Here is a 21356-nt window from a genome sequence, read left to right as displayed (position 1 = left end):
CTGTACTCCATAATCATCACAATTGTGACAAATCATGGCTTGAACTATCTTGCTTTGCATGTAATGTCATCTCTCATATATTAGTTTCACCTTTTAAATTGCATTAATGAAATAAATGAACTTTTGCACGATATTCTAATTTTTCAACTTTCACCTGCATTTACTAAAATTAATATGCTGTTTCAGTAATTATATGTTTTCAACAAAGAAATAAATAAACAGGATAACAAATCTTGTTATACAACAATTAGGATACCAATAGATTTTTTAAAAAGAGAAAACAAAAGAAAAAGTTTCTAGTTTTCCCTTTTTATGCATCTGATAATTTGCAATATTTAGGCTTACTAAGAAATCAAACTTTAAGTGACTATATTTATCATTCTATGTTATGTAAGTATGGGGGTTATTAAATTTTATTAAACTACTATTGTGAATATATACTGTCAATTTCGCCAAAATCAAAAGGTTGTTGTGGAATGTGAAGCTATTAAGGTCTGTTAACTCCCCTATATTAGAGCTAGCATTTAGAAATTCTTAAAATTCCTCAGTGTGGGATAGAATGAAAGTAGAAATGTTCATTTAATTTATGTGGGGATGGGAAGAAATAGCTTATAAAATAGCATTTTCATAAGGAGCTGTATTGTTTCATTTAATGGATCTAAATGAAATTGTATTAATTCTTTTTTCTCCGCTTAGATTCCTGAAAATTAAAAGAACTTTTCAGCACAATGGACTGGACTGGAGGAACAATCAATAAGATGCAAACACATGGATCCTACTTAACACCCCAAGTTCCTTCTGCAGCTTCTCTTACTTCTCAAATAAATGCCTCAATGCAGAATCTTTGTAATTCTGGAAATAGCCAAACCACGAATATTCAATCAAACATGAAGTATATTTTGATAAATAAGCGACAAGTTCAAAATAAAAGGGCTTCTAAAACCTTAAAGCCAGTATTTCGTAAAGTGGCAGTGTCTAAAACAGGTTTTGGACTAAACAATAATTTTTACAATTTGTCACCATCTTTTTCCACCATGACAGTCCAAATGGCAGCTGATGTACAGAATCCAGATTTATCAAGGAACATGCAAATCTCTTCCTCTGTACCATTACAGGGAAGTACAGTTAACTCTGTGCAAAATACACACCAAAAGACAAATGCATATGTAACCTTGGGCACTTTCAGTAATCAGACCTTGCAAAATTGTTCAAATTTTATGGCAACCTCAGTTTATCATCAAGATCCCCTAAATACTTCATCTCCAAAGAGGGCCCCAGCACAGATGCCTTACTATTATGTGAACAGTCCTGCTACCTCTCAAGCAGATGCTAGAGTGTCCCTTAACTCTGCATCAAATTATTATTTAGCTCCTCAGCAAAATGTCCAACATCCTAATTACTCTTCGACAAAGAAGTGCCCAAATTCAGCTATTCCTGTGACGATGCAATCACAACCTTATGCTACTGATCAAATAAATCCTCCACCATATCAAATTTATTCTCATTATAATTACAGGAATGCAGGCCAAGCTACTAATATAAATTCTTCACTATCGGGCCTGATGGTTCCCGTACAAGTAAACCATGGACAATTCATTCTGCAACAACCAACTGCAATGTTATCTAATGAAAATGTAGAAAATTATAATAATCTTATTGATCAAAATAGCAATTTATATTCTGTTCGGCCTGATCACAAATCACAATCTTTGTCATCCTCTACGGAAACAAATGTGGTGGACCCCACTGCCTGTAATGTAAGTGGACCAAAAACTTCAATGGAGCTTTCTAATGAATCAGTAAAGTCATATGTTGAAGTTGAAGGTAATTTTGCTAACAGTAACCCAACAACTACAGCAGCTAAGGTTGCTGAATCTTTGCAACAAACAAATCAAGCTTTGCAACCGGAAAAGAACATAAGTAATGAAAATTCAGCTAAGGATAAATTTAAAATAACTAGAGAGAGTTTATCACTAGATGTTCAAGCCTTGTATGAAATGAGGAATGCATTATTGAAACTTAAAGACAATTTTAGCTTAAAACAAAAAATATATTTATCTTCTCTGCACGCTGGGCAGACATCTAATACGTCCATAAACAATCAAAATCCTCATAATAACCCATCAGTAAAATGTACTGTCCAGCAGGTTCTCTCAGATAAAGTCACTCCAAATCAGTTTTCATCCAGTTCACAGAATTCTTCAATTGTACCACAGAAAACAAAGTCTCATTTATTACCAATTCTATGGAATATGCTGAAAGGTACTGATGATGAAAATATGTTATTTAATACTGGTGTTGAAGGTGGGGATAATTATCAAAATAAGCATTTCATTGTTCAAGATAATTCATCTACTGATTCTAATGATGATGCATTTGGAAATCCTGTTAACACTGATGGAAGTACAAAATTAAACTATAAAATTCAGGGAACAAGCATTAAATCTGTTCAGAATTCAGAAGTTTCCCAGGAATCATCCACAGTGAAAAATTCAATAAAAGAAGAACATGGTAATTCTCCTTCGTGTCACTTTCAGCAGAGTGAAAATACTTCCCTTCAGAAACCTATGAATAGTGAAAAGATTGCTGCTACATCTAGTTCTATTTCCAAAGGAGTTGACGCTATAACTGGAACTCATGGTGTAGAAAGAACTTGTTCTTTGGAAGAACTGAAAACAAGCCTGGCTTTATGGAGAAAATGCCTCCCAAAATCCTTAAATGAACTAATAAATAGAAATACTGAATCTTCCAGTGATGGGACAGATGGCAAGGGTACTGCAAAAACTTTGGGAAACCTCCCCAGTATATTGCCTAAAAATTATGACACTAAAATTACAATTGAAAAGACTCAGATGTATGGTTCTTCATCTTTTGAAAAAAACCTTGATGGAGTAAATTACAATTCTCCAAAAGGCTCTGAACCTCAAGTAGCTGTTGTTACTCCACGGATATTATCAAAAAATAACGATGTGCAGAAAAATAATGAAGTCATTTATCCAGCTACCAATATTGAAGAAGCTACTGTCCATACTTTAGAAAATGTTATACCTACAAAATTGGATAGTAACAAGGAAAAAGAAACTATTTACTCACCTATGGATTCCTATAAATATTGTGATTTAAATGTGCACCAGGGAACAGACAAATCCACAATGAAAGAAGTTGGAACAGATCACTCTCTTGATTTAAATCAAGAGAAGACAAATTCCTCACCATTTGGATTAAAGCAATATGCTCTCAATTCGGGAGACCCACGTCGATGTGAATTGAGCACTAATTTAATGTCCTCTTCTCAAAAATGTGTATTAAAAAAACATGATCCAAATTTGGATGACTCCAACAATACTGCTGAAGTTGGGTTGAAAGACAGTATGTTGCAAATATCTAGTATATGTACTCTGGTAGAGGGTGATGCCTTTTATAATTCACAAATAGCTGACATCTTTAGTACTGGCCTTTTGAAACCTGGTATAAATCTGGAAACTTCAAGAGAACGCAATGAGGATGAATCTGGCCTTTTGAAAAATGGCCCTGAAGTTGGGATGAGTCTTTCAGAGAAAGACTGCATATTGCTACCATCAGGAAGTTTATCCAAAGGTTTTGCAGAAAAACCTGAAGACTTGCAAACATCAGAAAACCCTCAGTGTGACAAAACCTCAGTGGAAACAAACGCAAGCAACTCTGAGAAACAAAAGAACAATGACTTTTTAGAAGTTGCTTCACTTTCAGGGGGGAAAACTGAGCAAGATACATCTTACGGTTGCAATACAGTTGTTTTGTCCAATAACAAGGTGTTTGAAAATCAGGAGAGTCTGAGTGAGACAAACAACACGTTCTGTATGGGAAAAACAGGTGACTCAGAGCATGCTGTGGATGAAGGTAAGGAAGACCATTTGGAAAGCAGCATTGAATCCCCTGTAATGTTTTTGAACAATCAGCTAACTGAGCTTTCAAAAGAATTTCCTTATGGAATTGGTGATTTGAATACGGTAAAGGAAATAGAAAAAAAGAAAGATTCTATAACTATTCTGACAGAACGAGAAGATAAAGAAAATACTATGAGCCATGAGAAAAGTCTTGATCCTAGTGATGCAATAGAGCAAATTAAAGTAGTAATCTTAAATTCTCAACAGATGAGTGAAGTGTTTCCTGAATGCAGTCGACAATCCTCCAACAAGCTAGATAACCATGGAGGTGACCAGATGAAAATGGATTCAAAAGATAAAGATAAAAGACGCTACAGGAAGTGTAACCAGGATTTAAATGCTGACAGCAAAATTATCAGGTCTGAAACACTTGGAAAAACAGAACGGACATACTGCTGCTTGCCAGGATGGTTAGCTTCAAAATATAATGTGGAGCCTTGTTCATGCATGATAGCTAAAGAACCTAGTTTGAAGAGGAAAGCTGATCTATATTCAGAGTGTAAAGAGAGATCAAAATCCAGTGAGTCTGATTGTAGCCTCAAAAATGAAGTACAGAATTCCATATTAGACACAGGCAATAATATTTTTCTTTTGGGAGATCAAAGTAACAAAGCTTTAAATAAAACTTTGGAATATAAAGAAACTGAATCTCAAGTAAAGGAAGATAAACTACCCAAATTAGAGCAAGCAACTACTCCACCTCCTTTATTGGAAAAATCAAATTCACAAGAAACTAAAAAGCAGGGTACAAAGCTCTCTCATTCTGCAGATTCCAAGTCTCTACAAAGAGAAAGAGTTGGAACTAAAAAAAAACGCAACAAGAAAAATGGTAGAAGGAATATCTCAAAAAGTGAAGCACAGTATCATTTAAATACAGACTACAAAAAGATTATCAAAAAACTTGCCAAAAAGAAATTGGAGAAAAAGTCTTTTAATAAAACTCTGAAATCAAAAACAGATATTGATCACCATAAAGGAATAGAAACTAATCATAATATCAATTTTGAAAATTACAAAATTAAACGAGATACTAGGGAAACGCACGTGATTAAAGGACCAATTTCAAGCAGGAGTCTAAAGAGACAAATGATAAAGCAAAAAAATGTTAAAGGATTGGAAACGCAGCCTAGTGACTTCATGCCTTCTTCAACATTAAATAGTGTCAGCTTTGTTTCTGAAAAACATGAAAATTCTGAGCATAACTCTACCTTGGGCTCACAAGAACATTTAAATAAACCGAAATGGAAAGGTTTGGAGAAAAAATACGGATACAAAAAAATGCAATATAATGAACCTACTTGTCCTAAGCAGGGACAAATTGTTGAACAAAGTGTCACACAGCTTGTTAAAAGAATAAATCTAGATAAATATGCATACAGAAAAGATAAGAGTAATGCATCCACATGTCAAAGCTCACATTTCAATAATAGAATTCCTGCATCCCAGAATGAAGGAGATAATCCTTCCAATGTATTTGAAGTCCACTCTCCAGTCAAAGAAGGCACAGGCAAGGGGTCTGTGAAATCACTTTCTGATAAAAAATGTTTTAAAAGAAAAACTAAGCACACTATTTTTCTGCAGAGGGAACCAAATAAAAACTATTTGAACAGACTTGCATTTAAACGGACTGCCCAGAAGACTATTCATTTGACAAGCCTGGATTCTATGCACTCCAAACCTCTTTGGCGTGTGAAATCAAGTAATGGAACTGATGATTCTGAACCCCACCACAAAGGCAGCTCTTCATCCCAAATGTCTGAAGCAAAGAGGCCACAAATGCTTGAATTCAGAATGTGTCCAGAAATACTATTTAGGAAGTCCACCTCTGAAGAACAAACTTTAGAAGGAACAAAGCTTCCTGAAAAAAACAGGATATCTGTTACAGGTACAGTTGGCTTTCCTTTTAATCAGTCAAAGTAAACCATAACAAATGTAAGATGCATTTATATTGCTATGTGTAAAGTGTTAAATATCTAAAATATCTTTTAATTTGGCTAGAAAGCTTTTTTTCTATATTCTTCAATCAGTAGAAATCTGTAGCAAGATGCTAAATATCTCAACAGTAACTAGTAGTATCTGTTACAAGTTTGGATTTCATCTGGTTTTTAAAATGTTTTTAGTAAATTTTCATATTTTATAGTTATTACTTATTTATTTTTATATTTAATGTTGTACGCCGACTTGAGTCGACTCGAGAAGGGCGGCATAGAAATCTAATAAATAAACCGTCTTGTTCTGTTAGAAATTCTCTAAGTTTCAAAAACTTAATATAGATAATAAAATAGCATATATAGTTTGTTTGGAATTTTAGCCATTAGGGAAAATATAGATAGTCCTTGACTTATGACCATAGCTGAACCTAACATTTCTGTTGCTAAGTGAGACAGTGAATTTTGTCCCAGCTTACCAGTCTTCTTGTCACAATTGTTAAGTGAATCACTGCAGTTGTTAAGTTAGTAACCCAGTTGTTAATTTGACTTTCACAGTGACTTTACTTGTCAGAATGTCACAAAAGGTGATCACATGACCACATGACATTGCAACTGTCATAAATATGAGTCAGTTTCCAAGCACCTGAAATTTTATTACATGACCATGGGGACAGGGATGGGTTCAATTTTTTTTTTGTATTGCTGGTTCTGTGGGCATGGCTTATTTTGTGGGTGAGGTTTGATGGTCATGTGCTTGAGTGGGCATGGCTACTCACATGACTTTCTCCCCAAGCCACGCTCACAGGAAAAGGTAGGACAATTTCCCCTTTAGTATCCCCACCCCCTATCCTCTGCCCCACCTGCCACCCTCTAAATTGTGACCCACTGCAACCCACGCAGCTTACTGGAAACTGGCAGCTGATACCTCAACCATTGTGTGCAGGGAAAAACCTTGCACAGAGAAGTTTTTCTTTATTGTGCTAGGTTTTCCCTGTACGCAACAGCTGAGAGAGACAACTCGGAACTGTCAGTCTCCAGTAAGATGCACATCTTGTAGCCTCCCACCCCATGCCCTGCCCCACTTACCACAAGACATCCTTGTGTGTATGTATGCGGTGGCGCTATGAGGAGAGCCAGGTGAAGGGAGCCTGGGAAACCACTCTGGCTGCAAAGCGATCGGCCCCTTTCCTTCCGCTGCCGCCTCTGCTTCTTTCGTCTCTCTGCTAACAGAAGTCAGAGAGGAAAAGGCAGTTGCTTGGCCGGGCGTTTCTCTGCGTTTCCATCCCAAGTCAGCTGCAGCCATCACCTCCCATCTGCTGTTGGGAAGGCAATGCTTGTGACAGGATGCTCCTGGATGCGTGAAGTCAGCAGGTGGCTGTTTGTTTCACTGCCTGCGAGCTGCGGGTGGGGAACAGCAGAGTGAGTAAGCCAGGGATCTGTCGGCTACCGCTTCGCCTGCAGTTTACTCGTGCGCTCCATTGACCTTTCTCTCTGAATCTCCTGGCCAATGTTGCTCACAAGTAAATTGCAGCTAGTATCTCCCACGGGCTTCCCTCGCAGGCCAGGCCAGCTGGGGGAAATATGGGAATTGCTCTGGTGCCACGATCTCTTGCTTCCCTCGCAGGCCAGGCTGGCTGGGGGAAACACATGGGAAGACCTTCAGTGCCATGATCTCCCATGTGCTCCCCTCCCCTCCCCACATGCATTGGTCCACCGGCCACTGGTATCACCCTTCTGTCAGCTCTCCCTTCCCTGCTCACCTGCTATCCTATGCCCTTTGGCCTTACCCTTGCAGTGAGCAGAAAAACACAGTTAAATTCTGCAAGTAGGAGCATCAGGCGAGCAAGGACTGGTTCGTGAGTGTGGCCAGCCAGAGGTTGCCACCAGTTCTGCGACCCAGGCTAAATTACTGCTAACAGTTCCCCCAAACTGGTAACAACCCACCACTGCCTGGGGTTGCTGCAATGGTGGTGTGAAAAACAGTTATAAGTCCCTTTCATCAGTCCTGTTCTTACTTCGAATGGGCACTAAACGAACTGTTGTAAGTCAAGGACTACTTGTATCTTAGCCTTTGTATTATATGCAATCAGCCTGGCTCACTTTTTTACATGCTCTTATCAAACGATAAGCTTCTCATTATTATTTACAGCGGTCAAGAGCAAAAGAGAAGACTGGCTAAATTACTGTCCTGCAAAAAGAAGAAAAACTGAAGAAAATGAAATTCAAGGTAACCAAGGTAACCCTAACCTAGCCATTTGATTTAGGAGGTGAACATAAGTTTCATCAACACCACTCAGATTTCCAAACAGTACTTTGTCCTTCCTTCCATTTTTGTGAGTAACATCCCAGCAGATTGATATTTTGGGAATTACTTTTGCTAGAGTAACCTAGCTATTAAAAATGAGATAGGGGAAATTAATATACTGTATTTTTCTGAGTCTAGGATGCACCTTTTTACCCCCCAAAATAGTGTGAAAACTTGGGTGCGTTATACAACGAATGTAGCCCCCCCCCCCCAACCAGCCACCCCCACTCTTTGGTCTCTGCCTGCCAACAATTTACCTTCTTGCAGCAAACAACAGCAGAGCCTGATTAGCACAAGCCACTGATTATCTGCCTCCTGACACTCAGTTGATTGATCAAAGTTGCTGGAAAGTGAAACTAAAGCTAGTATTAAGTATTAGTATTAAGGTAAGGCAGCTGAGTGAAATCCTGACATACTCATGTTTGGAGTAGGTCTATTTAAATAATTGGGACGAGTTAGTGTGATTACATTTAAGAAAACTTCCTGGGATTAATATATTGCCATAATGTACATTTCTCCAATTCTTTGATATTTCTATGGATCAGGCACACCTTCCTTCCTTCCTTCCTTCCTTCCTTCCTTCCTTCCTTCCTTCCTTCCTTCCTTCCTTCCTTCCTTCCTTCCTTCCTTCCTTCCTTCCTTCCTTCCTTCCTTCGATTTCTAGGCTGCCCTTCTCCTGAGACTCAGGGCTGCTTAGAAATTGAAGTTAATTAAAACAGCTAAAAACACCCTAAAACATTAAACATTATCAGTACATTCACATACAACTCAATCATACTTCCACCTATCAAAAAAATAAAGAGGCTGGAACAGAGTGACCAAGCTCAACAACCCCAAGCCTGCTGGCAAGTATGTTTTTAAGCTTTTCTGGAAGGCTGGAAGAGTGAGAACTGTGCAAATCTCCGGGGGGATTCCAGAGGGCAGGGGCTGCCACAGAGAAGGCTCTTCCCCTAGGGCCCGCCAGCCGGCATTGTCTGACTGATGGGACCTAGAGAAGAATTACACGCACAGAATTACACAGCAAACAGTATATCTCTTCTATGCTGTTTGCTGTTTGGTAAATTGCTGGGACGCAGAGGCCTTTCCCCCCTTATTTTCCTCCCCCAAAACTAAGGTGGGTCTCTGGTGCGTCTTATAGTCAGAAAAGTACGGTAGTTAATCAATTGATAACAGGAGAGACTTGCAGCCCTGCTTGTTGTTGGCTTCTCAGAGAAATCTGGCTGGATGCGGTGGATTAAAGATGCTTGGCCACACTTGCAGACAGAGCCAGATGGATTATATTAAAGTTTGTTGCAAAATCAAACCAGAAGCACAGATGACTGACTCAGCTGGATTCAATAACTTCTTTATAAACATAATAACGGATGAATTTATAATGCCATTAGCAGATTATTTCTTCAAGTAAACACAAGCAGAAGTTAGCTTCATTTCAGCAGAGCAGTACAGAGAGGAGAGTGTCGGTAGGAAGGAGTGGAACCACACCCAGCCTTAAGCTTAAGTTTCAATTTCGATTCTCTGCACAGACTCAGAAGTGTTCAAGCTCCCATTGGCTGGCTTAGTTGCTATGCCTTTTCATTGACTGACCTTGTTACCATTGGCTCTCCCAGTTCATGAATATTGTTAGAATGCTTAGGAATTATGTATATTATTCCTAGAACAAACTTATACACAGTAGATGTGGCAGTGGTAGATATTCAGCCAATAAACCAGGCTAATATAAGTAGAGTATATATGATTTACATATATTCAATAGTCAGTAAACAATCCAATTCATACACAGATATATCAAGCAATCATATACAAAACTTATGCCAGACCCATCCTCGAATACAGCTCATCTGTCTGGAACCCACACCACATTTCAGACATCAACACTATTGAAAACGTCCAAAGATATTTCACCAGAAGAGCCCTTCACTCCTCCACTAGAAAGAGAATACCCTACGAAAACAGACTAACTATCCTAGGTCTTGAAAGCTTAGAATTGCGGCGCCTAAAGTTCAGAAGTGACCTCCGGGTGGGCCCGAGGGGTCAGGCTGCCCTCAGCGAAATATCGCCTCGCTTATTGTCCCATTTGGGGTGCCAGATTTGTTGTAGAATTGATGAGACATAAGCCAGCTCTTCCAGCAAAGGAAAGTTTATTGCGCAGGTTCAAAGCACAAACTACAGAATAAACGGCCTGAACCCCGAACCAGTTACAGAGACTTCCTTATATACTTATTCAAATATACAGTATCTCAGCATAACATGTTTCCCCATATATGGTTATACAATTGCGGGAAATTAGGAAATTAACAGATATCGGTATACATCACATGCATTGACAAGCCAGACATCCTGTTTGTTGCAATCGTCTTGCTTAAGCAGATTTAGGACCCATATATAACTTTCTGCTGACACTTCAATACTCCCCTTCCCTTATCTTGGTCCCATTATGCATTTGTTTAGTTGGACTGAGGTCAGGCTGACCCCTTTCTCAAGCTTTGGAGATAATAATGATTATGCTTGCCACATTAACACGATTTAAGTATTGCCCACAAGATCATATGCTGCAATGTCCTTCCGGTCAACGACTACTTCACCTTCAACCGCAACAACACAAGAGCATGCAACAGATTGAAACTTAATATTAACCGCTCCAAACTTGACTGTAAAAAATATGACTTTAACAATCGAGTCGTCGACGCGTGGAACTCATTACCGGACTCTATAGTGTCTACTCCCAACCCCCAACATTTCTCCCTTAGACTCTCCACGATTGACCTCTCCAGGTTCCTAAGAGGCCAGTAAGGGGCGTACATAAGTGCACTGATGTGCCTAACGTCCCCTGTCCAATTACCTTTCCTTTTCTCATATATCCTATATATTCTCTCCCTCTCATCCACTCCTCTTCTTTTTTACTTACTATCCCTATATATACTACTTAATGTCTATTTCATTCCATATGTATTGTATATTGGACAAAGAATAAATAAAAAAAAATCAGATATCAGAACACAACAGTTATATATATACACACAGCAGCTACACAATAATATTCCCCCTCAGAATACACATATAATTCTACAATATTTCTCTCCTGCAGAATACACAGTTCTATATCATACTATAAGTATTACTTACATATAAAACACATAGACCAACATATTAGCGCACAGCAAGTCTACAGTATAGTCACAGAGAAAAAACCAGCATAGAGAGCAATATGCATAGAGCAATAGCAACAATAACAAGTGAGAAGCACATCTGACTCCCTTTTATAGCTAATTGCAGTACCAGCCCTTAAAGCAACATTGTGCTAAATTCTTCAAACATACATTGCTGGTTAGTTTATATATTGACAAACCCAAACCAGTGAAGTTCGTAGTACTGACAAATATTTTAACAGATTATTGGTAATTTGATTTTGAGGACTGTGCAGAATAGTCATTTAGTTGTATTTGATTACCTTCTCCAGGAGATAAAGGTTGATGTTGGTTTCAGTAGTTGTTAATGTCATTTGGCTTTGGAAGCATAAAGCTTTGTATTCCATGATACCAGTGAAAAGCTGTGAGATTTTACCAGTGCACCCCACGGGGTTTACTGCAAGGAGAAAGTCCCAGCATTCATCTACAGATAAGGGAAGGGATCAATATTTATTTATTTATTCAATTTTTATGCCGCCCTTCTCCTTAGACTCAGGGCGGCTTACAACAGGTTAGCAATAGCACTTCTTAACAGAGCCAGCATATTGCCCCCACAATCCGGGTCCTTATTTTACCCACCTCGGAAGGATGGAAGGTTGAGTCAACCTTGAGCTGGTGATGAGATTTGAATCTCTGACCTACAGATCTACAGTCAGCTTCAGTAGCCTGCAATACTGCACTCTACCTGCTGCACCATCCCGGCTCATATCAGCTAGATGCATGTCAGCTAAAAGGAGATAAGATAAAGTTGCTATGAATATATGAAGGCAGGTTCACAATCCTCATAGAGGAGGAAGGGGACAGAGTATCATTGTCCTATTTACTTCCAAAGCTTTTAACAATTGAATCAATTCCAGTTTTGGTTCATCCAGACTGTAATCTGCTCAGCATGGTCCCACTGAATTTTTGAATACAATGCATTTGTTATCTGCATGGAGCAAAATACACATTCTGTTTGCATATTTCTATTGTAAGATACCAAACTAAAATAATGGCATGGTTTTGTTGCTAATCTTACAGTTAATGATGACATTCCAATTGACACGGCAATAAAACTATTGGAAGGAAATGAAGTATTCCAGGGGTCCATGAAGGATTCCAAAGCCACCTTTGAAACCTATCGGAAAATGCATCTAGAAAAAAGGAGCCGAAGCCTGGATAGCAGTCCCGTAAACTAGGAGCTATCTTTTGTAAACAACATGTTTTGGACTGCATGTGCTTATCTGAATGTCCTGATGACTCAGGCCTGTAATAAGGTGTGACTTTCATCTATGTGACCTTCCATAATTTATTTCATGCCTACCACTATCTTAAGTTTGCTTATTTAAGTACGTAGGTATGTTAATTGTTGAATTCTGGAATGCATTATCATTTCAACTGTTGGAGATTTTGTTAGATACAGTTAAGTTCAATAACTGGCCAGTTCAAAACGATGCCAAATAGTTTGCATTTTTATGTAGACATTTTAAAGGAACGGAGCTGTACTTTATTAAATGTTGTGGAAATAATTAACACATTAATAAAAAAAAGTTAGTAACAAGCCATAGTAGGCTTATCAAGGAGTATTGGAGTTTATTAGCTGCTACCTGTTTTGTTTGGACATTAGAACCATACCAGAGAATCCATTTTTCTTTACTGTACTGTAATCCATTACATACTGGGTTTTTTGGGGGAAAGGATTCTAGGTAAAAGTAAAGGGGCTATTTTTGAAATGGTTGCTATGATTTAAATGAAAATATATTTTGAAATATTCATTCAGAATTCTTTTTACAAGCATTTCATTTGGACTCTTCCAATTATTTTTACAAAACAAATCCCTCAGTAAGCTATATTAGCTAACTGTAACAGAAAGTTGTACCTAGAAACTATTGTGGTATTGAATGTTGTGCCTTTTTACTGTTTGGCACTTTTGTTACTTTATTTTGACAGCAATATGTGTATTGAGTAAATGTTTAGTCACTTTCAAATGGTATTATTTGTTTACAGAATTAAAAATGTTTATTTTTTATCATAAGTATTTTTTGTGTATTTGTAAAAATTACTGGCTCAAATTTTAAGTTGGTTGGTTAAGATTATAAATGACATTTTGTGCATAACGACTTATCTTCAAAATTGATTGCCATAAAAATATTCCAATAAAAGAAACAGAAGACAACAACATACCTATACAATTAGCACAGTTCACCCCCAAGGTTGTGTGCTTTCTCTCCTCTCTATATACCAATGACTGCATCTCTAACGATATTTTTTATGTATTTAACGAGTATTTGGACTTTTAAAACCCACCCTTTGCATTAAACATCCATTCTATAATGTTTCTCAGCTGGAACTACATGTGATATCCTACCAGTTTCTTTAATAGAGTACAATAGTACTGTAGAAGAATTTTATGAATTTTTAATGGATTTAAATTTTTTAATGGATTTAAGCCCTTGGCTCTCCCAGCTCATGAATATCTTAACCCTCCTACCTTTATGACAAGAAGATACATAATTTAATATTCTTCAGATACTTGTATTTGAAGACCCACATTCAGAGTTACCTCCAGATACCTGAGTATTCCTTTTACCGTGACACATACTTTGCAATGGAACAAGATCATCTACACATGCTAATTATTAGAATTCCCACCTCGTAACTTTCCAGTGTATATGCAACCATCAGCCTTGCAACTCTTGAACCCAAGACCCTTCAATGCCTTATCTAGACATATATTCCAATTCCTGGCTGACTGCTTCAGTCCATCAATGGCCTTGTCCAATTTATATACCATGTTAGACTTTTTACTTTCATACCCTGGTGCTCATTTTACCCACCTCGGAAAGATGGAAGGCTGAGTCAACCTTGAGCCGGTGATGAGATTTGAACCACTGACCTACAGATCTACAGTCATCTTCAGTGGCTTGCAGTACAGCATTCTACCTGTTGTGCCACCCCGGCTCTTTGATTCATGCATATGCTTTGGGAATGCCTGGTAGTGCATAAGCCGCCCCGAGTCTGCGGAGAGGGGCGGCATACAACTCTAAATAATAAATAAAATAAATAAATAAATAATAAAAGTAAGTGCAAGAGGATATTAATAGGATGTTAAATATACTATGGATAATTACTAAGGAAATGGCAGTACAGTGTTCCCTTGATTTTCGTGGGTTCGAACTTCGCGGAATGTCTATACCACGGTTTTTCAAAAATATTAATTAAAAAAATACTTCGCTGTTTTTTCCCCATACCACGGTTGTTCCCGCCCGATGACGTCATATGTCATCGCCAAACTTTCGTCTGCCTTTAAAAAACATTTTTTTAATAAACTTTAATAAATAAACATGGTGAATAATAATCTAAATGGTTGCTAAGGGAATGGGAAATTGCAATTTAGGGGTTTAAAGTGTTAAGGGAAGGCTTGGGATACTGTTCATAGCCAAAAATGGTGTATTTACTTCCGCGTCTCTACTTCGTGGAAATTCGACTTTCGCGGGCGGTCTCGGAACGCATCCCCCGCGAAAATCAAGGGAACACTGTATTAGTTAAAAGCAATGTGATGGGAGAATTTAGAGAAATAAAACAAGCAGCAATAGAAAGTGTTCATGCAGTAATAGTCTTGGGTTGGAAGGATGCGACAAAATGGACAATGCAAAATTGGTACCGGTACATGGTGGACCATATTCACTTTGAGATTATGGATAAAAGGATGAATTCGGTTAATGAAACTGACTTGCGACAACTGATGGGATGATGGGACTAGGTAAGACAATATATGGTGAGTAGAAACTAGACATACATTCCACCTGTTTTATATTGTGTGTGTGTTCATATTTTTTTAAAAATTATCTTGTAATCTGTAACACTTACACTGCCAAAACATGGTGATGCTCAGCTATACATTTCTACCCTGTGTCCACTCAGTAAAGCAGTGGAAATAATGTGCCGGTGTCTGAAGGCTGTTAGGGTTTTGATGGGTGTCAACAAGCTCAGACTCAACCCGAACAAGACAGAGTGGCTGTGGGTTTTGCCTCCCAAGGACAACTCCATCTGCCTGTCCATAACTCCAGGAGGGGGAACTTTTGACCTCCTCAGAGAGGGTCCCCAACTTGGGCGTTCTCCTTGATCCACAGCTAGTCTTAGAACATCATTTTTCAGCTGTGGCGAGGGAGGCGTTCACCCAGGTTCCCCTGGTGCACCAGTTGTGGCCCTATTTGGACAGGGAGTCTCTACTCAGAGTCATTCATGCCCTTATCACTTTGACGTTCGACTACTGCAATGCTCTCTACATGGGGATACCTTTGAAGAGTGTTTGGAAACTACAGATCGTGCAGAATTCAGCCGTGCAAGCAATCATGGGTCTTCCTAGGTACGTCCATGTTTCTCCACATGTGTACTCTGCGGGTTGCATTGGCTGCACTTCAAAATGTTGATTATGACCTATAAAGTTCTATATGACATCGGACCAGATTACTTACGGGACCGCCTTCTGCCATATGAGTCCCAGTTCTGTCCAGTCCCAGGTCCCACAGCGTCAGCCTTCTCCAGGTTCCGTCAACACGGGTCCTCTACACAGACTCAGAAGTGGTTAGCTCCTATTGGCTGACTTAGTTGCTATTCCTTGGCTGACGTTGTTACCATTGGCTCTCCTAATTCATGAATATCTTAACAACAACAATGATTGGCTTCATTCAAGACAATGATGAATCCACATACAGACCAGAGGTTGAACAGCTAATCTTGTGGTCCGACTGGAACAATCTGGAACTGAACACACTCAAAACTGTAGAAATGGTGGTAGACTTTAGGAGAAACCCTCGCATACTTCCACTTCTTACAATACTAGACAACAGAGACCTTCAAATTTCTAGATTCTACCATATCGCAAGAGCTAAAATGGACACCTAACATCAAAAATGTCATCAAAACAGCACAACAAAGAATGTTGTTTCTGTGCCAACTCAGAAAGGTGAAACTGCCCAAGGAGCTGCTGATACAGTTCTACAGAGGAATTGTTGAGTCTCTCATCTGTACCTCTATAACTGTCTGGTTTGATTCTGCAACCCAACAAGACTGACACAGACTTCAGAGGATACTTAGAACTGCAGAAAAAACAATTGCTACCACTTGCTTTCCATTGAGGACCTGTATACTGCATGAGTCAAAAAGAGGGCTGTGAAAATATTTACAGACCCCTCACATCCTGGACACAAAGTGTTTCAACTCCTACCCTCAGAACGAGGCTATAGAGCACTGAACTGCACGCCAAGAACACAAGAACAGTTTTTTCCCCCAAACGCCATCGTTCTGCTTAACAAACAATTCCCTCAACACTGTCAAACTGTTTACTAAGTCTGCTTTGCTATTAATTTTCTCATCATTCCCATCATCCATCTCCTCCCACTAATGACTGTATGACTGTAACTTTGTTGCTTGCATCCTTACAATTTATATTGACTTGTTCCTAATATGATTTGATTGCTTATTTGTACCCGGACTAACGTTAAGTGTTGTACCTTATGATTCTTGATGAACTTATCTTTTCTTTTATGTACACTGAGAGCATATGCACCAAGACAAATTCCTTGTGAATCAGACTTGGCCAATCTATTCTATTTTACTCTACTCTACTCTACCCTACCCTACCTTCCCTACTCTGCCCTACCCTACCTACCTTCCCTACTCTGCCCTACCCTACCTTATCCTACCCTACCCTATTCTATCCTCCCTATTCTATTCTACTCTACCCTACCATACTCTACCTACCTTCCCTATCCTGCCCTAACCTACCCTATTCTATCCTCCCTACTCTACCCTACCCTACCTACCTTCCCTACCCTGCCCTACCCTACCTTATCCTACCCTACCCTATTCTATCCTCCCTACCCTACCCTACCCTACCTACCTTCCCTACTCTGCCCTACCCTACCTTATCCTACCCTACCCTATTCTATTATACTCTACCCTACCCTACCCTACCTACCTTCCCTACCCTGCCCTACCCTACCTTATCCTTGTCGGGATTTAGAAGACCCCCTTACCTTAGACAAGGCGCTCAGCCCGTGAGGAGTGAGCCGGGAGCTTCCAGAGGGGATGAATAGTGAAGTACAGACAAGCATGTTCGAATGAACAAGTTACTTTTTATTAGAAAAGTATAAAAACAAATAAATGTCTGGAGAGACATGAAAAGCACATCCTCTGGCTAGGATGTATAGAAAAGAATATGTCCTCTGAATAAGGACAGCCCTTCTTCTTGGAGAAGAGCAGGATGTGAGCAAACAATTACATCACACAGGAGGAGCTACCTTACTAGACAGAATTAACTCTCTAACTACTGGATGTTTCTCAATGTCATGGGGGCTGGCAATTTCCAGCGTGACAATCCTACCCTACCCTATTCTATCCTCCCTACTCTACCCTACCCTACCTACCTTCCCTACCCTGCCCTACCCTACCTTATCCTACCCTACCCTATTCTATCCTCCCTATTCTATTCTATTCTATTCTATTCTATTCTATTCTATTCTAGAGGTTTGCTTTGACTGAAAGTTTATAATGCTTTTAAACAAAACAAAAAACCCCACACAACATAATTAAAAGATGTATGTGAGACTTCCAGTTGGGGTGCATAAACACCTCTCTTGATACTCTTCTGTAGGAATGGCGACCCTGTGAATGGTATGAGTAGAAAACTGCCTGCCCTAAAAAGGCCCCTTGCTCCTAAATCATCTCGCTCAGTTTACATGGTCAGAATTACAAATTACATTCTCTGGTACATCTTATCTAGGCTGAAACAATAGGACACTTATGGTAAAGCTAGCTGAGGAAATCCTGTTGTTGTTGTTGTTCTTTTGGAAAACTATAAAAAGCAATAAACAGGCAGTCAGACCTCTTTGCATCCTGGAATGATTTGTCTTTAATTCCAACATTTTTCAGATTAAAGGATTTTTCAAACACCAGTGTACAATATGTATCCCAGAGAGGGCTCTTCTAGGATATGTACTCTTTTTCTGGCAATTAAAAGAGAAAAAGTGACAAGAATGAAACATTTCAACAGTAAACAGGTTTGTGATTCGATGACTCGGCCTGGTATTTCCTTGCTGGACACGAAACTCACCAGAATTATACGATAAATATGTTAAAGGGTTAAATAAGGTTCAGGAGGGAAGTGTTTTTAATAGGAAAGTGAACACAAGAACAAGGGGACACAATCTGAAGTTAGTTGGGGGAAAGATCAAAGGCAACATGAGAAAATATTATTTTACTGAAAGAGTAGTCGATTCTTGGAACAAACTTCCAGCAGACGTGGTTGGTAAATCCACAGTAACTGAATTTAAACATGCCTGGGATAAACATATATCCATTGTAAGATAAAATACAGGAAATAGTATAAGGGCAGACTCGATGGACCATGAGGTCTTTTTCTGCCATCAGTCTTCTATGTTTCTATGTTTCTAAGCTCACCATTATTTTTCCAGAATAAAAAACAATACAGAATAGAAACACTTTTAAACTTCATGGGATCATTCTCTGCTGAAAAAAAGATAAACCATAGAGCTGTCCAGATCACGACAATTCTATTGATAACATGAATAAAAAGAAGTTCTACAAAGAAGTGTGATTATTGGCTCAAACTGCTCTGGGTAACACGAGTCCAATATTGGGCTGGGCCAACACTTTAATGCTGCATCTTTCTATTTTCATTTCTCTGCTTCCTCAGTTTATACTTGACCCCTGCCTCTGTTCCAGTAAAATGAATCATTTCTCAAAAACCCATTTCTGCCACTCTTCTTTGAATCTGCCTCTGTTCTTTTGTCATTGAATTAAATGTATTAATTTCCCCACAGAACTGTTAACTGCTTAATGTGAATGGTAACATGTTTAATGTTAACATGTTTCCCCTGCTTGAAAGGAAGCAGAACCACCAAGCACGTGTGATTCTGGATAGCTGACCACATGGAAATAGATATACAGCGGTACCTCTAGATACGAGCTGCTCCACATGCGAGTATTCCAAGTTACGAGCCACGACGGGAGCGAAATTTCTGTTCCAGACCTGAGCTCAAATTCGGGATACGAGCCGAGCTTCCACTAGGTGGCGCAAGAATCCTTGCTTCTGGTTATCTCGGGGGAAAAACAAAGTCTAAAGCCATTTGTTCCAGATACGAGCTGATCGACATACGAGCTCCGTTCTGGAACGAATTAAACTCATATCTAGAGGTACTACTGTATATTTATACTCTCTCTTGGGCCTTACCGTAGAGCAGTGATGGTGCACCTTTTTTCCTCGGGTGCAGAAAAATTGTGCGTGCACACTACCGCGCATGTGTGAGTGCCCACACCCATAATTCAATGCCTGGGGAGGGCAAAAGCAGCTTCCCCTGCTCCCTGCAATCCCTCTGGAGGACAGAAACGACCTGTTTCCCAACTTCTGGTGGGCCCAGTAGGCTCGTGTTTCATCCTCCCCAGGCTGCAAAGGCTTTCCTGGAGCTGGGGGAAGGTAAAAACAACTTCCCCCATCCTCCCGGAGGTTCTCTGGAAGCCAAAAATGCCCTCCCAGAGCCTCTGTGTGAGCCAAAAATCAGCTGGCTGGCACACATGCACAGATTTTGGACTGCATGTGAAACTTCCACAAAACTCCACCCCAACAGTGGTGAGACAGAAGACAACAAAGACAAGAGTAGGTAAAATAAAAAGATACACGATATGCTGAAAAGGATTACAGGATATTATTGTCAATTCCACTAGATGACAGTATAGTTGCTGCATTCTGTACTAGGGAAATTTCTGTTTATGAAAGCTATTTTGTATTAAAGGAAGAATGGATTTCTGATGCACCAGAATAATCAATCCCGGCATCATAAGGAATTAGTAAACATTACCCCAAAAACTTTTAACAAAATTAACTTGCTTCATAACAGTGGATGAACGTATAAAATAAAGATTAAAATCACACCATATGCTATGCAATCTGATTGAAGATTGACTTTACGTTTAATAGGCATGCAGGCTAAGCACAGTAACTTTAGTCCTTGTATTTAGGATCATTGCAACATCCCCCAATCATGTGATCAATACTTGGGTACTTAATAGCTGGCTTCCAATAAGCAATGTCAACTGAGAAGCTGACCTTAAAATGGCAAGTGGCAGTCACAGGATTTATTTATTTATTTATTTATTCATTTGTCCAATACACAATACATATGGAAGAGAATAGACATGAAGTAATATATATAAAGATAATATGTAAAAATAGAGAAGATATATGAAAGGAAGAAAATATATATGATATATGAGATAAAGGAAAGACAATTGGACAGGGGATGAAAGGCACACTAGTGCACTTATGTACGCCCCTTACTGACCTCTTAGAAACCTGAAGAGGTCAATCGTAGATAGTCTAGGGGAGAAATGTTGGGGGTTAGGGGTTGACACTATTGAGTCCGGTAATGAGTTCCACGCTTCGACAACTCGATTGTTAAAGTCATATTTTTTACAGTCAAGTTTGGAGCGGTTAATATTAAGTTTGAATCTGTTGCGTGCTCTTGTGTTGTTGCTGTTGAAGCTGAAGTAGTCATTGACCGGTAGGATGTTGCAGCATATGCTCTTGTGGGCAATACTTAAATCGTGTTTTAGGCGCCATAGTTCTAAGCTTTCTAGACCCAGGATTGTTAGTCTATTTTCATAGGGTATTCTGTTTCGAGTGGATGAGTGAAGGGCTCTTCTGGTGAAATATCTTTGGACGTTTTCAAGGGTGTTGATGTCCGAGATGTGGTATGGGTTCCAGACAGATGAGCTGTATTCAAGGATGGGTCGGGCAAAAGTTTTGTAGGCTCTTGTGAGTAGTGTGAGATTGCCAGAGCAGAAGCTACGTAGGATGTCTTGCTTAACTACCTAAGGGATTTGTTTGACGACTGTAGCAAAAATAACAAAAAATAATGTCATAACATCACAATTTTGTGATGCTTGGCTTAGTATTGCCAGTCCCAGCTGTGGTTGCTGTTGTGAATGGTCCAAATCCGTCTCAGCT

At 39.2% G+C, this 21356-nt stretch overlaps 1 protein-coding gene across 3 annotated transcripts in view; it reads left to right on the top strand.

The window, feature by feature from the left end:
• Positions 1-13361, top strand: part of RESF1 (retroelement silencing factor 1) — a 34021-nt gene extending 20660 nt beyond the window's left edge. For 2 of the 3 annotated variants that reach the window (XM_070756425.1, XM_070756424.1), the window contains exons 4-6: positions 697-5811; positions 8007-8093; positions 12368-13361. In XM_070756425.1, the coding sequence (XP_070612526.1) occupies positions 729-5811; positions 8007-8093; positions 12368-12525 (5328 nt within the window). In that variant the 5' untranslated portion in view covers positions 697-728 and the 3' untranslated portion in view covers positions 12526-13361. The remainder of the gene's footprint in view (positions 1-696; positions 5812-8006; positions 8094-12367) is intronic. The other variant, XM_070756427.1, reaches the window with a different exon arrangement.
• The last annotated feature ends 7995 nt before the right edge of the window (positions 13362-21356 follow it).

This window comes from Erythrolamprus reginae, chromosome 6, assembly GCF_031021105.1.
Source record: "Erythrolamprus reginae isolate rEryReg1 chromosome 6, rEryReg1.hap1, whole genome shotgun sequence".
NCBI lineage: Eukaryota > Metazoa > Chordata > Lepidosauria > Squamata > Dipsadidae > Erythrolamprus > Erythrolamprus reginae.
The sequence above is the reverse complement of the archived record's forward strand: the minus strand, read 5'-3'. Positions and strand labels throughout refer to the sequence as shown.